This window comes from Haliotis asinina, chromosome 1, assembly GCF_037392515.1.
Source record: "Haliotis asinina isolate JCU_RB_2024 chromosome 1, JCU_Hal_asi_v2, whole genome shotgun sequence".
Classification (NCBI taxonomy): Eukaryota; Metazoa; Mollusca; class Gastropoda; order Lepetellida; family Haliotidae; genus Haliotis; species Haliotis asinina.
This window is the reverse complement of record NC_090280.1, coordinates 12115464-12134038: the sequence shown is the minus strand read 5'-3', so window position 1 is coordinate 12134038 and position 18575 is coordinate 12115464. Positions and strand designations below refer to the sequence as shown.

General features: G+C 38.4%; 1 protein-coding gene across 1 annotated transcript in view; it reads left to right on the top strand.

Moving 5' to 3' along the window:
* LOC137291274 (carcinoembryonic antigen-related cell adhesion molecule 5-like) overlaps window positions 1–18575 on the top strand; it is a 224105-nt gene that overhangs the window by 161283 nt on the left and 44247 nt on the right. Inside the window, exon 4 of the mRNA XM_067822607.1 lies at window positions 16382–16720. Within this exon, the coding sequence (XP_067678708.1) occupies window positions 16382–16720 (339 nt within the window). The remainder of the gene's footprint in view (window positions 1–16381; window positions 16721–18575) is intronic.

The following is an 18575-nucleotide window of genomic DNA, read 5'->3' as shown; positions in this document are numbered from 1 at the left end:
GACTTCCGGGTTCTATGTGTCTTCAGATAATAGCCATGGGCGGAACCAGCCTGACTTTTCATCTGTTTGACAATTTTAGCTACCTGTGTCTGTACTGCTAGAGTATAACAACCCTGTAACCCTGGTGGTTTGGAGTCGGTTTCCACTTCGACACCGTCCTTGTTGACACTCCATGGTGGGTGGGGAGCAGGGTTGTCGAATATCCTTTCTTCATTATGGCTACCCCCAATCTAACTGGTTCTCGATCAAAATCAAAAAGGCGACATGTTGAAACAGATGGTTTATCATCTTCTGATGATGACTCTACTGCAGTCAGTAGTGAATCCTGGCCGCGCTTTTTAGTTGTGGACGGAATTGATGGACAACCCTTGAAGTGTAACCCATTTGTCATATCAAAAGCCATTGCTGGAATATGTGGTGAAGTGAGAAATGTAACACGTCTCAGGACAGGTTCTCTGTTAGTTGAATGTGCGAAGAGACAGCAATCTGTTAATTTGCTCGCAGCTCGTCAGTTTGCGAATACTGGGATTACTGTTTCCGTTCATAAAACTCTTAATTCGTGCAGAGGCATCATACGTGATCGGGCAAAATGTCTTGCTGACATGTCAGAAGGCGAAATTGCTTCTGAACTGAAGTCCCAAGGTGTCACCTCTGTCAAGAGATTCTCTAGGAAACTAGGTGATGATATCATTGGGACGAATACATACCTGTTTACTTTCTGTCTCACGTCCTTACCAAAATCAATAAAAGCTGGTTATTTTAACATTGAAGTGGAAGTGTATATTCCCAATCCGCTTCGATGTTTCAAATGTCAACAGTTTGGACATGGAGCTAAGTCATGTCACAGCTCCCCAGTTTGCTCCCGTTGTAGTGGGAAAAATGAAAATGTCAACTGTGCAAATGAAATAAAATGTGCGAACTTCAATGGTAACCATATGTGATTTTCCAAATATTGTCCAGCATATGAAAAACAAGCACACATTTTGAAATTGAAGCACACCAACAATATATCCTTCAATGAAGCAAAGAAACTTTTACCAGTTACAAGTCACATGTCGTCTGCAAAAACGTACGCAGTAGCTGTTTCTACTCCTTGTACAAAGGTTGATCAGGGCTGTCAAACTGCGATCACCTGGGTCTCAGATGACCAAACTGTTTTGTACAGTGTTTCTGGTGCCAGAAATGGTGCTGCCACTCAGACAGAGACTGAAGCTGACCATATGCTTCCAGCAATGTCTCCCACACCATTAACCACCACTACATCGCCAGCACCTGAAGTTCTTTCAGACCCCGAAGTACAGCCAGCATCGGTAAACAAACCTAAACGTCTTACGAACAAACAACAGAAACAACTCAAAAAGAAAGAAACTAGGGCACTTAAGCACATAGAAGTGTCTCTTCCTTTAACTGTTCCTGTAGAGGTTCACAACACTTTTGAACCTCTGGACATGGAGGTCACGCAATCGCTATCAGATCAGCGAAGACCTTCTCCACGTGCTCGATCTCCAATTGAACCACCATGACTTCTTCCACTACTTTATTTCAATGGAATTGTAGAGGACTTCGTAATAATTTTAATGATCTTCAGCTATTAATACAAGATCTAAAACCATCAGCCTTTTGCTTACAGGAAACTTTCCTTCAAACTACAGATAATTTTGACTTGAGATCATATACTTCTTACCATCACTTTTCCCCTCCAGGTTATAAAGCTACTGGAGGATCTTCTGTTATGGTGAGGCAGGGTGTTATTCACAGTCCTGTTCCTCTTAATACCCCTCTCCAGGCTGTCGCTGTACGCGCAACCCTGAATATTGTTTTTACTCTTTGTTCTTTATATATTCCACCTTCGTTTTGTCTCCAACAGGTTGACCTTCAAGCATTATATGACCAGTTACCGAAGCCCTGTGTCATCCTGGGAGATTTAAATGGTCATACCCCTCTTTGGGGTAGTACTAACATCAATACAAACGGTAAAATCTTAGAGGAGTTTTTCTCAAACAATGATTTATGTATTTTTAATGATGTTGCTTACACTTATCTTCATCCTGGAACTGGCAGTTACTCTTGTCTGGACTTGTTAATAGTGGATTCCAATTTACTGGGTGAATTCGAGTGGTCGGTTCACGATGACCTGTGCGGAAGTGACCATTTTCCTACTGTTCTCACAGCTGTGTGTCCATCTGATGTTCCTCCATCATCCAGATGGAATTTCACTAAGGGTGACTGGAATTTGTATGCAACTCTTTGTACTAATAAACTAACACCTGATGCTTTTACAGATGTTGCAGATCCTATAGAATCCTTCTCTGCTGAACTTCTCAAAATAGCTGAAGATTGTATTCCAAAGTCCTCTCCAAATTCTCACATACGTAAACCATGGTTTACAGCTGATTGCAAACAAGCTAGGAAAGCACGGAGGAAGGCTGAACATTATTTCCGTCGCCATCCCATGGTCCATAACTTAAATAAATATAAAATACTAAATGCTAAAGCCCGGCGTATTTTTAAACAAAATAAACGTAAGTCTTGGCAAAATTATGTGTCAAGGATAACTTCACGAACGCCAATGTCAAAGGTTTGGAACATGATCCAGAAAATAAAAGGTAAGGGGACCAAATCAAGAATCCACCATCTACAATCTGGAGATCAGTTGTTAACTGATCGATCCGATATCGCAAATAAACTGGGTGAAACGCTTGCCAAACATTCTTCCTCGTCTAATTATGGTCCAAAATTTCAAAAATACCAAGAACAACAGGAGAAGAAACCCATCAATTTTCATTCGGACAACGGGGAAGATTATAATGAACTCTTTTCTACCCATGAGCTTTATAATGCTCTTGAACAAGCTAATAATACCGCTACAGGAGCTGATGGTATACATTATCAACTCCTGAAACACTTACCAGGATCATGTTTAGAGACTCTGTTGAATATCTATGATGAAATTTGGACGTCAGGTAAATTTCCTTCATCATGGCGTGATGCCATAGTTGTTCACATACCTAAACCTGGACGTGATCATACTGATCCATCTAATTATAGACCTATTTCACTGACTAGCTGCATTTGCAAAATCATGGAACGCATGGTCAATAACAGATTGATATGGTACTTAGAATCAAACAACTTAATCACAGATATTCAATGTGGTTTTCGCAAAAATCGAAGTACCATTGACCATTTGGTTCGATTGGAATCATTCGTTAAGAATGCCATTGTATCCAAACAGCATGCAGTGTCAATCTTTTTCGATTTAGAAAAGGCTTATGACACTACATGGAAGCACGGTATTTTAAAAGATATTCATGACTTTGGATTGCGAGGCCGTCTGCCTCAATTTATATCCGAATTTTTAGCTGACAGGCAATTTCAAGTCCGCGTGGGTTCTACCTTGTCTGATTATTATGCTCAAGATCAGGGTGTCCCACAAGGCAGTATTTTGTCTGTCACTTTATTTAGCATTAAAATCAACAGTTTAGCAAAGGTTTTAAATGATTCAATTGATGGATCACTTTTCGTGGATGATTTTAATATTTCTTGTCGTGGGAAAAACATGCACACAATTGAAAGACAACTCCAGCTTTGTTTAAATAAGATTGATAAATGGTGTATGGAAAATGGATTTAAATTTTCAAAATCCAAAACTAATTGCATCCACTTTTGCCGAAAGTATAAACTTCATAAAGACCCCGAACTATATCTAGATAACACATCTATTACAGTTGTTAAAGAAGCAAAATTCTTGGGCATAATTTTTGATGAACGTTTAACATTTCGACCACACATTAAATATTTAAAAAATAAATGCCTGAAGGCCCTCGATTTGCTGAAGGTTGTATCTAATACAAAGTGGGGTGCAGACCAGAAAACCCTCCTCCAACTATACCGAGCACTTATACGATCCAAACTTGATTACGGCTCCGTTGTGTATGGCGGAGCCTGCAAAAGCAACCTGAAACTTTTAGATTCTATTCATCACCACGGTCTAAGACTTTGTCTTGGATCCTTTCGAACTTCTCCCCTTGACAGTCTTTATGTTGAAGCCGATGAGCCTTCTTTGAACCATCAGCGTATTAAGATTTCTTTGCAGTATGTTACAAAACTGTTTTCTAATGAATCCAACCCTGCATACAACTGCGTTTTTAATCCTCTCTACGAGGATTTGTATGGGAAAAAAACTTCTCTTATTCCGCCTCTTGGAATACGAATTAAACCTTTCCTTTCTGCTGCTGCCATTAAGCTACAAAATATAGCTCCTTCCCGTCTTCTTTCGTCTCCTCCTTGGCAATTGGTTAGGCCAGAGGTTGACCTCACCCTGACAGTGTTTAAGAAATCCGAAACAAATGAATTACAATACAAACAAGGATATAATCAGTTAAAAAGTAAATATAGCAATTACAAATCCTTGTTCACAGACGGGTCCAAGGACGGTGGTGCTGTGGCCTGTGCCACTGTCATTGGTTCTACAACAATATCGTCTAGAATACCGGGCAATGCCTCTATTTTCACAGCTGAAGCAAATGCCATATTAACGGCTCTTAAACATATTGAAAGACACCCTAAACATAAACAGTATATAATTTATTCAGACTCTCTTTCTTGCCTTCAGGCTATTAAAAACTTATCGTGTAAACATCCACTTTTAATAGAAATTATTGAAATATATAATATTCTTGCTAGTGGCCAATACGACATCGTCCTCTGCTGGTTGCCCAGCCACGTAGGCATTTCTGGTAACACAATGGCCGATTTTGCTGCTAAGGCAGCACTCAACAAATCTGTGACACCACTTCTTGTTCCTTACTCCTTACTCGGATTACTTACATCCGTGATCTGATGCAGAAGAGGTGGGACACTGAAGTAGGTATCAATAAATTACATGAAATAAAACCCTACATTGGTTACACCTACTTGGGTTGTCGGTCCAGATCTGAAGAGGTCATCATGCGACGATGTCGCATTGGCCATACTAGATATACTCACAAATACTTATTAAAAGGTGAAGAACCTCCGTTCTGTATCCCTTGTGATGAGAGAGTCACGGTCAAGCATATACTGCTTGACTGTGTTGAATTCTCCATCACAAGGGAGAAATATTTTACTGTTAAAACAGTTAAAGATCTTTTTAACACAGTTAGTTCTCATTTAATTATTGGATTTTTAAAGGAAATTGATTTATTAGTTGAATTCTGAACACTATGTTCTGTAGATAGATGTATTTTAATGTTTGGTAGCTAGACTAGGAAGTTGAGCTGTTTGTGGCTGTACCCTCGAAGGGGGTTGAAGTATTGTCAAATTATTGTCCTCCTGAGAGGGTACATAAGTCCCACATCGTTCAAAGCCAGTGTAAACGTACCAAGATTTTTAAATGTAGTATTCTTGTTCTTTTAATTTTGGCTAAAATTTCCCACAATCGCCATCAGCTGAAGGGATGATGTAAATCCAACTAGGGTCCATGCAGGTAGCAAAGGTACTGTAAGTCCCCTTGGTCTCTAGTGTGGTGATCTACCTTCCGTTGTTGGCGATCTATAGCCTATTTTTATATTGTGTTATCCCCTATCGCTAAATATTTTAGAATTCATTTCTAGTTTTACTTGTATATCTGTGATATTCTAGTCATTTTACTGTCCTTTGTTGACAGGATTATATAATCAATCTTTCATTATTGTTACTCTATATATTGTTTTAGTCACGATGTGGCTGAAATATTGCCAAAGTGACTTTACATGTTAACTCACTCACTCACTCACTTGACTGTGTTGAATTCTCCATCATAAGGGATAAGTATTTTTCTGTAAAAACTGTTAAGGATCTTTTTAACACAGTCAGCGCTCATTTAATTATTGTTTTTTTAAAGGAAATTTATTTCTTGGTTGAATTTTGAGTTATATGTTCTGTATATAAATGTATTTAAATGATTGGTAGTTTAGGTTAGTAACTCGAATTGTTAGTGGCTGTACCCTCAAAGGGGGTTGAAGTATTGTCAAATTATTGTCCTCCTGAGAGGGTACGTAAGTCCACAAACATTCCATGTAAATTTAAATCTACCAGGTTTTTAATCGTAGTATTCTTGTTTTAAGTTTGTCTAGCATATTGTACACTCTCCATCAGCTGAAGGGATGATGTAAATCCAACTAGGGTCCATGCAGGTAGCAAAGGTACTGTAAGTCCCCATGGTCCCTAGTTTGGTGATCTACCTTCAGTTGTTGGCGATCTATAGCCTGATTTTATAGTGTATTGTCCTAATGGTGATGTTGTTTTTAACTTTCCATGCTAGTTTTAATTCCATTTGTGATATTCTAGTTGTTTTACTGTCCTTCGTTGAGTTGACAGGTTTTATAGTAGACGTTGATTTTGATATTAGATGTTCTCGTCACGATATGGCTGAGATATTGCCGTTGTGACGTTAAATGTTAACTCACTCACTCACTCGTAAGTCTTGAGGGGGTCAGTGTTATAATCAAAGATAACTATTAACCTTTTCAGATCACGTACGTGAGTACCGAAACATTCGATGTGAATTTAAACGTATTTAAACTTTTACCAGGCTTTTTAAACGTATACTTGTTGTTTTAATTTTGGCTAACATTTCCCACAATCGCCAGCAGTAGATCATGTAAATCCAGCTAGGGCCCATGTAGGTAGCAAAGGTACTGTAAGCCCCCATGGTCTATAGTATGGTGATCTGCCTTCTGTTGTTGCCGATCTACAGCCGACTTTTATATTGTATTGTCTTCTTTAATTACACTGTTTTAGTTCCACATGCTAGTTTTAAGTTCATATCTGTGATAATATAGAACTTTTACGGTCTTTCGATGGCAGGAGTTTACGTTCTTAATTCATTAATTTTATTATTAATATAAATTAAATGTTCTTGTCACAATATCGCTGCAATATTGCCGATGTGACGCTAAATATTAACTCACTCACTCTAATGGATCATTTATGAAACTCATTGTACATGCCAGTACTATATATCTCTTAAATGTCTTGTACGTGATTGTAGAAGCACATACGAAGACAAAAGGGAATCGTTCGAGCAGTGGTTGTCCTTATATTTCCCCCTCAAACGGTATCACCTGTCTGTCTGTCTACATCTGAAGGAGATGGGGTCTGGTGTGAAAAGGTCAGGCGCGTGAGGCGGTTAAAATAATGCTACGTTTAAGACTTTACCGTAACAACAATGTAAGAAATCCCCTTGTAAACCAGCAAAACAGAACAAAGACAAGTTATTCACGTTCGAATTGCGTTATTATGCAACGAGAGCAAGGTATACAAAGTCACAAATCAATCTAACAATGCTGATTACAAATACAGTTCAAGAGAGACAAAATCTAAGTCAATGGGTCACTAAATACAATATAGCAAACCCACCAAAGTCTTGGTGTGAGAGAGTTTCAACTATGGCAGAATGTCAACACAGCGATAGGCGCGACAGCAGATAATGTAGGTCTGGCGTTGACAGGTAAGCGTGGCAGTGACCCCAGCAAATATGAATGAATGTGAGTGTGAGTGTCGCAGTCAACACTGCAACCAGCCTTTATATATATTTACTAATTCATTCCCGAAAGTTCGGGCACAAACGAACGAGTTATGGATGAAAATGATGCATACTCTATGAGGTTCAAAATATCTGAAAATCTATTTAACATCACCAGTGATCTTGTTGTAGGTGTCATATATCATACCCTTTGAAAGATCGAAATATTCCACTGAAAACTCCTCTACTAAACTCGAACAATTCATAACCATGCCAGTGAAACCGAATATTCTAACTTTGTTAGGCGACTTCAACGCAAGAACAGGTACCTTGCAAGATTACTGTGTATTTGAGGCATATCATTGATGAATCTGAACTCGACATTGGTGAAATGAGAAATGAGCTTGGCCCTGAACATGTGCTTACATCTTATCGAGAATCCGAAGAAATAATGACTTCAATCCGTTATTCTCAGATGTCAATTGCGCTTTAAAGGTTACACTAAAAGTAGCCAATTTTAATAACAACTTCTCGAACAACAAGTCCATGCGAATACACCGGTTATTCTTCGTCGGCGCAAACCCGTTGTAGCATCACATCGGAAAGTGTTAATAATAACATTCCAAACGACATTACATCAGACTCTGTAAATCCATGTGAATATATGTAGATTCGCGGTTGATAAAAGTTAGTTATTCCTTTCGAATATAGATACAAAGCCAATCTTTATATTCTTCAGCAAAACGTATCCACGTGCATGAACCGTTACTCATCAGAATTCATATACACAGTGACAAACAGCAATGCGCACGTGCTCACGGACTCTGCATACACCAGTTTGGTGTTAGATCAAAAGATACACACGAACACGCGCGTTTGCTCAGAAGATAATCCATCGGGTTAAGAATGAAGTATCAAAGCTTGATTTTCACACTAAAGCAAAACAAAAATGCAAACAATGTATTAAGATACACCCAACTTCAATACAGAAACGCAACGGGTCACAAACTACGGCAAATGAGTTCAAAATCGCCAAAAGACTACTGGATGATTCTCAATCCAAAACAGAAAAATGACTTTAATGTGGATTTAAACCGTTTTTATGAATTGTTAAAGATATTAATAGTAAAAATCACCCAGAGACGGACTGCTCAGACGACAGTGATACCAAAGCAGACTTCGATGACACGGTTTTGAGTCAGGAAATTACTTTAAATGAGATAGCAGACGTACTGCAGACACAGGTCAAGTTATTAACAAATATTTAGCCGAATCATATGAAAAGCTAGGGCACGTTTATGTGACTCCTTTTAGCCTTGCTCTAGACACAGGTTGTGTCACAGATTTTTGGGTATGCAGTACTATTAAGCCTATTTACAAAACAAACAGGAGATCGAATCGAAATAACGGTAAAGAAAATGTTTGGCTTGAAAATGTAGAGGATATATTAAATAGATGCGGACTGAGTGATGTGTTCCGAAATCCTCATAATAATTATCATGCCCCGAAATGGGTCTCATCACGAGTTGAAACTACCCCAAGAGGCCATTCTATCAATCCTGGCGAAGGTCCGTCATTGATAGCTCTAAAGGAATAGATCATAAACTAATTAGAGAAATTCTGTCTTTGTACAAGTCTTTATATAAATGAATTTTATTATAAATGGCCAAATGTGCTTTGTATAAAAGTTTAATCTGCTCAAGAAAAATGTCAGAAGTAAAGAATCTGCCAAAATATTTAAAGATTCTTTATAAAAAGTTAAAATAGTCTATTCCCCTGATATCAGTATTCTTGTTTATTTATCAAGTATATGTATGTATTTATTCTCTCGTACCACCGTGGGTGGTTTTGAGAAAAATGTACCTGTCTAGTCTTCTCTTGTCTTGTCTTGACATTGTGCGCCGCCGCCAATCATGGATGTTCAATACTAAGATGGTTGTTGCTTGCCAGTCAGTGGAGTGTGACGAATTGTTCACAGTGTGTTCAGAAAGGGCTGACTTTAGATCTGATTTCTCTACTGAAGTTTTGTGCTACTTCAGTCTAATATCAATGGGGCGAGATGTCGCTCCTACACTGCTGCCGCCACAGTCACACATAAGCTGGTAGATGCAGCACCCGGGGCCTCATATGTACTTTAGATATAATTTCAATATTTGGTATTCACTGATGAAATCAACTAGGAGGAAACTGGCAAGAGACGCCTCCTCTTGCATGAGCAATGCAAGTGTTTTCAGTCTTCAAACCAAGTAATAATTCAAAGCCCGGAGAAGAGGGACGTTAATAACGTAATGCCCAGGTCAGAGGGGCATTTGTAAAATAATGCCAGGGTCAGACAGACATTATTTAGATAACTTCCCGAGGAAGCGAGATTGTATCAGATTTGAGGGATATTATGAAAAAAGTGTCTCCCAAGAACAATGGTGTTTCTGTGTCTAACTTTCTCAGTATTTGTACCAAATCTGTTACCTCTACTCAGTAACCATACTTCATTATACTATCCAAGCACAGGCTCAGATCTGCATTGACATTCAGGTATATGTCACACTATAACATGTATGCTACTGATGACACCCGATCCGCCAGTCACACTGTAGCAATATTCTATGTATCAGTCTGTTTTATCAGCCATGGTTTTATCATTATGGGTGACTTAAACGGTCACAATCCACTTTGGGGTGGTTCTGATACAAATCAAAATAGGAAGATACTAGAGGATTTTCTTTCAAACAACGATCTGTGTATATTTAATGATACTTCGAAAACATATTTGCATCCTGGTACAGGCACATATTCATGTCTTGATTTATCCCTCACCGATGCAGATCTGTTAAATGAATTTGAATGGTCTGTCCATAGTGACCTGTGCGGCAGCGATCATTTTCCAACCATTCTTAAACCATCAATCCCGGCTGATATTCCTCCATCATCACGATGGAACTTCAACAAAGCTAACTGGCCTTTGTTTGAATTACTCTGTGCTGACAAACTAAATTCTACTCGTTTTATTGGTGTTCTTGATTCTGTGCAATTATTCTCTGATGAGCTGAACAAAATTGCCGATGAATGTATTCCTAAGTCCTCTACCAATCCACATATACGTAAACCGTGGTGTAATAACGACTGCAAAGAAGCTCGAAAGGCACGGGAAAAAGCTGAACACTATTTCCGTCGCCACCCAATGGTACATAATTTAAATAAATATAAAATTTTAAATGCTAAAGCACGACATACCTTCAAGCACAATAAGCGCCAGTCATGGCACAATTACGTTTCAAAAATTCAAGTCACGTACGCTAATGCCTAAAGTATGGAACATGATCCAGAGAATTAAAGGTAAGGGTAACAAATCAAGTATACATCATCTCAAAACTGGAGATCAGTTATTAACAGATAAATCTGATATCGCAAATAAACTGGGTGAAACACTTGCACAACATTCTTCTTCATCAAACTACGTTCCTCAATTTCAAAAATACCAAAACCTGCAGGAAAAGAAACAAATAAATTTTCATCCTGATAATGGGGAAGACTGTAATGAAATCTTTTCCATCCATGAGCTTCATGCTGCCCTTGAACAGGCTCACGATACTGCAACAGGAGCTGATAACATACATTATCAACTCCTGAAACACTTACCTAATTCCTGTTTAGAGACACTATTGAATATTTTCGATGAAATTTGGACATCTCGTACATTTCCTTCCTCTTGCCGTGATGCTACAGTTGTACCCATACCTAAACCTGGACGTGATCATACAGATCCATCCAACTATAGACCCATTTCATTGACTAGCTCCGTTTGCAAAACCATGGAACGCATGGTCAATAACAGATTAATTTGATACCTTGAATCTAACAATTTAATCACAAATATTCAATGTGGTTTTCGTGAAAATCGCAGTTCAATTGACCATTTAGTCTGATTGGAGTCAGTTGTTAAACAAGGAGCATTCTGTGTCAGTATTTTTTTATTTAGAAAAAGCTTATGACACATCATTGAAGCACGGCATTTTAAAAGATTTACACGATTTTGGTTTACGGGGCCGTTTGCCTGAGATTATATCTGAGTTTTTAATTGACAGGCAATTTCAAGTACGTGTCGGTTCTACCCTGTCTGATTATTATAAGCAGGACCAGGGTGTCCCACAAGGCAGTATTTTGTCTGTCACCTTATTTAGTATTAAACTAAATAGTCTTTCAAATGTTTTAACAGATTCAATCAATGGTTCCCTTCTCGTGGATGACGTTGATATTTCATGTCGTGGCAAAAATATGCGAACTATTGAGAGACAGTTACAAATCTGTCTCAACAAAATTCATCAATGGTGCCTTGAGGATGGGTTTTAATTTTCTCAGTCTAAAATAAACTGCATTCATTTCTGCCGAAAATACAAACCTCATAGAGACCCTGACTTATCTTTAAATGATGCACCCATCAATGTTGTCAAGGAAGCTAAGTTCCTTGGTTTCATCTTTGACTCACACTTAACCTTTCCGCCACATATTAAATACCTAAAATCCAAATGCCTGAAGGCGCTTGATTTGTTAAAAGTCGTTTCCAATACAAAGTGGGGACGAGACCAATCAACCCTCCTACATTTATACAGGTCCTTCATCCGATCTAAACTGGATTACGGCTCCATTGTTTATGGTGCAGCCTGTAAAGGCAACCTCAATATACTTGATTCTATCCATCATCAAGGTCTAAGACTTTGTCTCGGATCATTCCGAACTTCTCCTGTTGACAGTCTATACGTTGAAGCAGATGAACCTTCCCTTGATCACCGCCGTCTTAAATTATCTTTGCAGTATCTCACTAAACTCTATTCAAATAAGTCCAACCCTGCTTTTAATTGTGTCTTCAATCCCCCGTATGGGGATTTATACAATAAGAAACCTTCTCTTGTTCCGCCTCTTGTACTAAGAGTGAAACCTTTTCTTTCATCTGCTGGCATTGAGCTAGAAAATATAGCTCCTTCTCGCTTGTTTTCTTCCCCTCCTTTGCAACTGGTTAGACCACAAGTTGACCTTACATGAAGTAAATATAAAAAATCAGAAACTAATGAATTACAATATAAACAAGCATATAATCAATTAAAAAGTAATTATAGTACATATAAATCTTTATTTACAGATGGGTCCAAGGATGGTGGCTCAGTTGCTTGTGACACTGTCATTGGATCCAGAACAATATCTTCCAGATTACCAGACAGCAGTTCCATTTTTACAACAGAAGCACATGCCATATTAACAGCCCTAAACTATGTAAAAAAACACCCTAAATATAAACAATATATAATTTATTCAGGCTCTCTTTCATGCCTTCAGGCTATTAAAAATGTATCTTCTCAACATCCACTTTTAGCTGACATCCTTGAATTGTATGATAATCTTGCTACTGGTCAATGCGCCATCGTCCTCTGTTGGTTACCCAGCCATGTTGGAATCTCTGGTAACACAATGGCAGACCTTGCTGCAAAGGCAGCACTCAACAATCTATAACACCACTTCTGATTCCATACTCTGATTATAAAGCTGTTATTAGATCTTATATCCGTGATCTGATGCAAAAGAAGTGGGACACCCAAGTAGGTATCAATAAATTACACCAAGTCAAGCCAACCATCGGTTATACTTACTTGGGTTGTCAGTCCAGATTTGAAGAGGTCATTATACGTCATTATACATTATATATGTCGTGTGGGTCATACAAGATACACTCATGAGTATTTGTTAAAAGGCGAGGATCCTCCCTTTTGTATCCCTTGTGATGAGGGAATCACAGTCAAGCATGTCTTGCTTGATTGTATTGATTTTGCCATCATAAGGGATAAATATTTCAATGTCAAATTAGTTAAGGATCTTTTTAATAAAGTAAATTATCATTTAACAATTGTTTTTTTTTAAGAAATACAATTGTTGGATAAATTTTGAATAATATGTTTGGTATATAGAAAAATATTTTTTATTAATGGTAGTCTAAATTAGCAACTGCGATTGTTAGTGGCTGTGCCTTCAAAGGGGGTTAAAGTATCGTAACATTATTGTCCCCCTGAGAGGGCACGTAAGTCCCAGAACTTTCAAAGTTAAATTTTCACGTACCCAGTTTTTAATCGTAGTATTTTTGTTATTTTAAATTTTGGCTAAATTGTCTTACGATCACCAACGGCTGAGGGGATGGTGTAAATCCAGCTGGGCTCCATGCAGGAAGCAAAAGTACTGTAAATCCCCATGGTCCCTAGTATGGTGATCTCCCTTCAGTTGTTGAAGATTTATAGCCCGTGTTTTATATCGTATTGTCTTCTTTCATTACAGTGTTTTAGTTTTACATGCTAGTTTTATATTCATATCTGTGATAGTCTAGTAGTGTTACTGTCCATTGTCGACAGGTTTTGCTCTTCCAGATGTTTTCATTTTGTTAAGTGAATTGTTCTCGTCATAAGTGAATTGTTCTCGTCACGATATGGCTGCAATACTGCCGATGTGACGGTAAATATTAACTCACTCACTCACTCACTGTTTAAACAATGGGTAATAATGTTATGCAAAATCGTGCGGCGATTGGTGTCTTCAGTTGTATCCGGTTTTGCAAACAACATATAGATGTAACACATAATAACAACATGAGTGGTAAATCTTTCAGAGAATATTTTCTCACTGAATTTTCCTGTAAGTATAGTATCTCAACTTCATGTAAATCAAGGTGTGCCTCAGTTGTTCTTTGTCTCCTGCAGTCACAAGTTGTCAATATCAATGTAGTATTACATCTGTTATTGTTAATTCAGCTGGCAGGAGACGTAGAGTCAAATCCAGTGCACGTGCAGACTATAACAAATGACTATCTATGACTTTCAGTCCTCCATCACAATGTGAGAAGTGTACGCGACAAACTGAAATACTTGTCTGAATATTTATCTGAATATGAAATTCAGTCTGTCCAGAACTGACCCTACATATTTGTCCACTCTTCTTTCTCTATAGAAGCCTCCTCATGCGCTCCCTAAAACAAGAACAGTGCAATATGGAAACAGACCCGTTGCCAATGCTGCACCAGTGGTCTGGAACACACTTCCACAGAAACTCAGGGACTTTACTGATTTTGTCACATTCAAATCACAGCTCAAAACACATTTGTTCAGGTTAGCCTTTTCAAATGTCACTATGTAGTTTCCTACACTCTATCTGCAGTTTGAGCATGGTCTGCATGGAAGCCAGTGCATTACAAATACTTTATGATGATGAGATGGAGGAGAAAATATGTTTCGCTTTCATGTCTGATATGAGTGTAACGTGACCCTCTAAAGTTGTGCATCTGTATCACCCGTCGATATATCACACTGGGAAACGTAACGAATAATTAGATGTAAACATGTTAAGAGTGCGTTTAAATCCAAACTGGAATAAACTTTCAGGGAGTTCTATCAGTCATCCTCCGCATAACAGAAACAATACATAATCTAAACAATTTTAAACATTTATTTAGAGTTTGAACATTTTGACACTGAATTATAATCAAGTTTGTCAAGAGTTTAAGCATATCTAAATAGAGCGCACATGAACAGGGATAGCATGTACATGAACAATTAAGATGCACATGGCACTGCAATGCATACCAACAGGACTTATAACGTGATAGCCATTCTCCGTGGTATGCACGGTGTACGTTCTGATAAATCTCCATTATAGTCTGCATATACAGTTCGGCCCGAATATTTTATTACCTCCCTTTGCTAACTGTATATCCAATCAGATACCTACGCTGATTCAATTATAACTCATTCTCGCTTATTTTATCTATCCAATGAAATTTGGCAACACAATTCTTCCAGGGGTACACTGAAAGAGGTAGGAGGAGTTCTTGCATATATTTCTGAAAGGTGTCAGACCTGTCAAGTATTTGTCTCTATGACCTTACGGCTGCGGACGTTATCGTTGTTGAGACTAACAAGCTTGGTTGTAACGGCTTATCTGACTGGCTACAATGAGAATGCGGAACCAGCGGGCAGTAGCTGAAATTTTTTGGAATGTAAACCCTGGTGATTATCGAGGATGCGTGATAGCACAGACATGTACACACAGACTAAACTCGATCAATTGTGACTACTAGGAAATCGAGACATCTCACGGCAACGTATTTAGAGCGACGAAAATCTACTGACTTCTTTATAATGCAGGATGAATGTGTCGTTACTGAATGTCTGAGATAAACTTGTTCAAGCATGAAGCTGACCATCTGAGTACTACGATACATTCTTAAACGGTTAAGGTATCCAACTCTAACACCCACAAATCAGCCTTTACGTGAACTATGCCGTAATGGACTTTCGACAATACAGTATATCGTCTGCTGTTTAGCAACTGACACTTAAAGAAAGCATTCCCAAACAACTATCAAAGGGATATGCGTTGGAGGTTAAGGCTTAGATTAAGTCCTTTGCTAAGGTTAATACTAGTATAATAGTATATGGGGAGATAGTGTTAAGGTGCCCGTCTGAACTATGTGATAAACACTTGTCTGTATTTGAAGTAGATACTTGTATATAGTTTTAATGACAATGTGATTTTTACCCCGGAATATACGGTTAACATGGTTTGTGCGTATTTTAATGAGAAATAGTAGGTATGTGGTATGTACTAACAGAATAAAAAGGCAAAATACATGTACCAGTGAGTGTTTTGACTTATCCTTCTTTGCTTCTTACACTGCTGGGACCTTATGGTGAGCTATAGAGCTTTGGTAATTATTTTATATTTCTGCGCAGTGAAAACCCGTATTCACATTATATCAAAGTTTCTGGTTTGCACACACACGCACACACACACATACACATGCACGCATGCACGTACGCGATGTCACATACATTTACGTTGTGATATTGTTTCCCAATATTTTAGTACCCCAGCTGTCTTCCAGCCCTGTGGTAGTGAGGGAACATCAGACAGCCAGCTTCAGGTGGCAGCTGCCAACTTTAACAGGCAGTTCCCCAATCTCTCTGTATGTCATCAGTCCAGTTGGAACTGGAGTACTGCTGGTCACCGTTAATACCAATCAGCCACAGATAGCTCCGAACTACACAGCCCGTGTCAATTACACTGGAAACATGTCTGCGAGATCCATGGTCATGGCCTTTGACCTCAGCAGTGTTGACAGATCTGATGCTGGGGCCTACACTTGTGGGAGGAATGGACTATCTGACCTCATACCTCAGTGTGGACAGAAGCTGGTTGTTCTAGGTAAATTGACTGTCTCTTAAGTCAAATTATAGTGGACGTTGTCTAAACCGGCATCTGTTCAATCAGAATAGTTGTCAGCACGGGCATAAAAACTCACTCCATTTCGTTGCTCGTAAATTTATCATCAGAATAACAATCAAGCACGCGATGTACACTGGGTTATTTCCTCAGCCCCGATGAGTGCCGGTATAAACAGCGTCCACTGTATTAACAAGAATAATATACAACAATGATAGTTACACAACGGACAGAAAGTGGTTCTTTGCAGGTAAGTGCCACAAGTATTAGCAATAGTAATACATTCCATGGTGAAATGTTGAAACAACAACGAGACACAGAAATGGTTAGTTATATTACCTGCGTAGCTATTTAAAAGTAGCCCATATAAAATAAGTCTGCTTATTTCCTTTTGTAGTGTTGTTAATTAATATAATATTTGACTGAAGTTAGTACAAGTTTGTGTGATTTTGCATTCAGAATGCAATTCGACCTCCATTTCAGCTGATATGTTCCTCAAAGAAATACATTTGTTATCCTATTTGTGACTGCGGTCATGTTCAGTGTAGCAATTTAACATCTCATTTACAATGCTGAATCTTTGCACGGATGTACACAGTAGTTGCCCTTACGCTTGTTTAGAGATAATGAATGAAAGAAAATATACCCATGGAAAAAACAGTATCATGACACCTTTGATACTTGACTATCCCAGAATTTGCATTCGCACCATAGTTATGCTATACCAAGTCCTGCCTGCAGTTCAATCTCAATCCCACCGAACAAGTGTGGGACATTATTGGTCGCACAATATGTCAAAGAGTTCCACCAATTATTACATTGAAGAAGACTCCGTCCATCAAGATTGGAACGCAATATTTCAACATCATATTCCATGTTCGATGCAGAGTATATAGGAGGGTCTGAAGGGTTTTGCAGCTTGTAGACGTTACGCCAGATATTTACATTGTGCTCGTTTATTGATACTGATGTGACCTCTTGAGCGTTATATGTCAGAATCTTAAACATGACCACGCGTGTTAACGCCATACTGCCAACGTGTTTAGCACTCCAAAATTTGGGCCATATTTACTTTTTTAAATAGACTTCAATTTTGTCGTTCTTTCTGCGTTTAGAAGTGCCATTGAATTATTCCTTGGGCGTTAATTCATCCAGATAGTAAGTTAAATTGATTACGTCCTTTGCCTTTATTAGTAGTAGCCTGATATGTTGGGTGTTGCGGTAACCTTTATGTATGAGCATTGTTACGTTTAAGAATTTGCCGTGACAAACTATTTACGAAATCCCCTTGTAAACCAGCAAAACAGAACAAAGACAAGTTGTTTACGTTCAAATAACATATTGTTAAACCACGAGGGCGAGATATACAGAGTCACAAGTCAATATATCAATGCTGATTACAATTACATTTAAAGAGAGACAAAATCCAAGTCAGTGGGTCACAAAAATGCAATACATCAAACTCACCAAAGTCTTGATGTGAGAGGGAACAGCTATGGCAAAATGTAAACAAAGCGATCGGTGACAGCAGGATTTCAAGCGTATTGGTAGTATATCCAAGCGTGGCAGAGATGTAAATCCAGCAGATAGGTATGAATATCAGTGAGAGTGTCGCCCTCCACACGGCAACCAGCCTATTTATATATAAACTAAGCCACTTCCCGAAAGTTCAGGGCACAAACTAACGTCGTCAACACTGTAGAATGGTCTTGAAACAGTATCCCGGAAGTGAAACATTGAAAACTAGGAGCAGATAAATTCCGGAATGCCAGAATGCTAAAAGTCTTGACCAGATATTAAAACGAAATGTGAGCCATAATATTTACTATTCAAAACA